At 45.4% G+C, this 1,684-nt stretch overlaps 1 protein-coding gene across 1 annotated transcript; it reads right to left on the minus strand.

The window, feature by feature from the left end:
- Nucleotides 1-92: 92 nt before the first annotated feature.
- LOC105310472 (melanocortin-2 receptor accessory protein 2-like) lies at nt 93-1,436 on the minus strand. Its single transcript, XM_011386647.2, has one exon. It carries the CDS (start codon nt 1,410-1,412, stop codon nt 1,050-1,052), a length of 363 nt encoding a protein of 120 aa, XP_011384949.2. The 5' UTR covers nt 1,413-1,436; the 3' UTR covers nt 93-1,049.
- Nucleotides 1,437-1,684: the final 248 nt, after the last annotated feature.

Consider the following 1,684-nt stretch of genomic DNA (forward strand, 5'->3'; position numbering starts at 1 on the left):
TTGTTTCTGATACCAGTGTGCAGGTTTAACTCTGTGTTGCACCAGGCCACCCTGAATATCTGTTGGCGGGGTATTTAGCACCCATTCACCATCTCAGCTCAAAGCCACATACTAGCCAGATGACCATCACCTACACATCTAACCAAATAAATAGGCAGCATGCAAATGCACTTTTCTTGTTCAGTAGCCAATGGCACAGCAGTGTGACCAGATGCAGATACATCAACACAGAGATACACAAAAGTCACCCCCTTCACTCAGCTGATAATCTTTCCTACATTCCTTGGGGACAGAAGTGCCATGCGATGTAACATGAATTAGGACTCCTTGAGGGCAGGGGGTAGGGCCGTCCCCAGGTTTGAGCCTGGGTGGCAGAGATTCTCAGAAAAGCTGTTTCAGCACAACCAACAGAAATGTTGCCCACAGTGACTGTGTGAGACGAGTCTCCTGAGGTCCTAGTAGAAACTCAGGTTCCTAATGAAAGCTGCAATCAGTTAAGAGTGGAAGGTGCAGACATTTGGGGGATCCTACAGTAAGAGGTGGCAGCACCCTCATTTCTAATGCTTTATGTATATATCCCAGCCTTGTCTGGATACAAACTCATAAGTTCATAAAATATTAGAGGTGGGATAGATTACCTACTCCAGACTCCTCACCTTACAGTTAGAAATGTGGCAGCCCAGAGGTGTAAGGCAACTTGCTAAAGGTAGAGCATGGTAGCGGCAGGGCCAGAGTGGAATGCAGTATGATAACTGCCACCCCGAGGAATGCTGACACTGAGCATGTGGCCAAATTTTTCAACAAGATGAGACAGTGTACATTATTCCCCAAAAAAGTCCCAAATATGTAAAGGCATAAAACATAGCTTAATCAGCTCTCTTCTGAGGGGCTCTCTGTCTTTATCTCTCTCTGTCTCTGTCTCTTTGTCTCTCTCTTTCTCTCACACACACAAGCATGCGCACAGTTTATTACCCTTGCTGAGTGGAGTTTTCTTGGTAGACACACACAGATCCAACATCTTCAGGAAGATACTTTACAGAGCATGTTTCTCAATCCAGGTCTTTGTGTGAGCTCTGGGAAACTGGCTTATTTTCTAGAACAATAGGCGGTTCTGAAATCAGAAGATCATCATCTCCAAAGGAGGAGTTCTGGTCCGTGTTTACAAAGTTGGGGATGTCAAATTTCATGAGCCTATTTAGCTCCTCCTCTGGCCGCTCGCTGCTTCTGATGACTTCCTGGAGTTGAACGTCATTGTCAAGGGCTGTGGTCTGCTGACAAATTTTGGCCTTATCCAAGTGTTCTACTTCATTAATGTAGCAATGAAAGAGAGACCTGGATTCCTCATTGCCCTGTCGAAAAAACACCTTATCCGGCTCCAGTGGTCTTCCAAAGTCTGACACAAAGCTGTTCATTCTGAATCTCTTCTCTGAAGACTCTGCATTGCTGTGAAGAAAAGTGAAATAAAAGATTGCTTACACTCTAGCCCATTCTCCTACAGAATCCTGGTTTTCGGCATGTAGGGCAGGCTGGCATATTTCCACTGAGCATGTATTGAGTGCAAGTCCCTGTACAGAGCATGCAGACAAACCTCAGAACTGAGAGACAGTATTTCTGAACATGTACAAATAAACCCAAGGCAAAAGCCCCAAGATGAGGGCCCATGGACCTTCCTGGAAAGAGACAT

This window comes from Pteropus vampyrus, unplaced genomic scaffold, assembly GCF_000151845.1.
Source record: "Pteropus vampyrus isolate Shadow unplaced genomic scaffold, Pvam_2.0 Scaffold4163, whole genome shotgun sequence".
Lineage (NCBI taxonomy): Eukaryota > Metazoa > Chordata > Mammalia > Chiroptera > Pteropodidae > Pteropus > Pteropus vampyrus.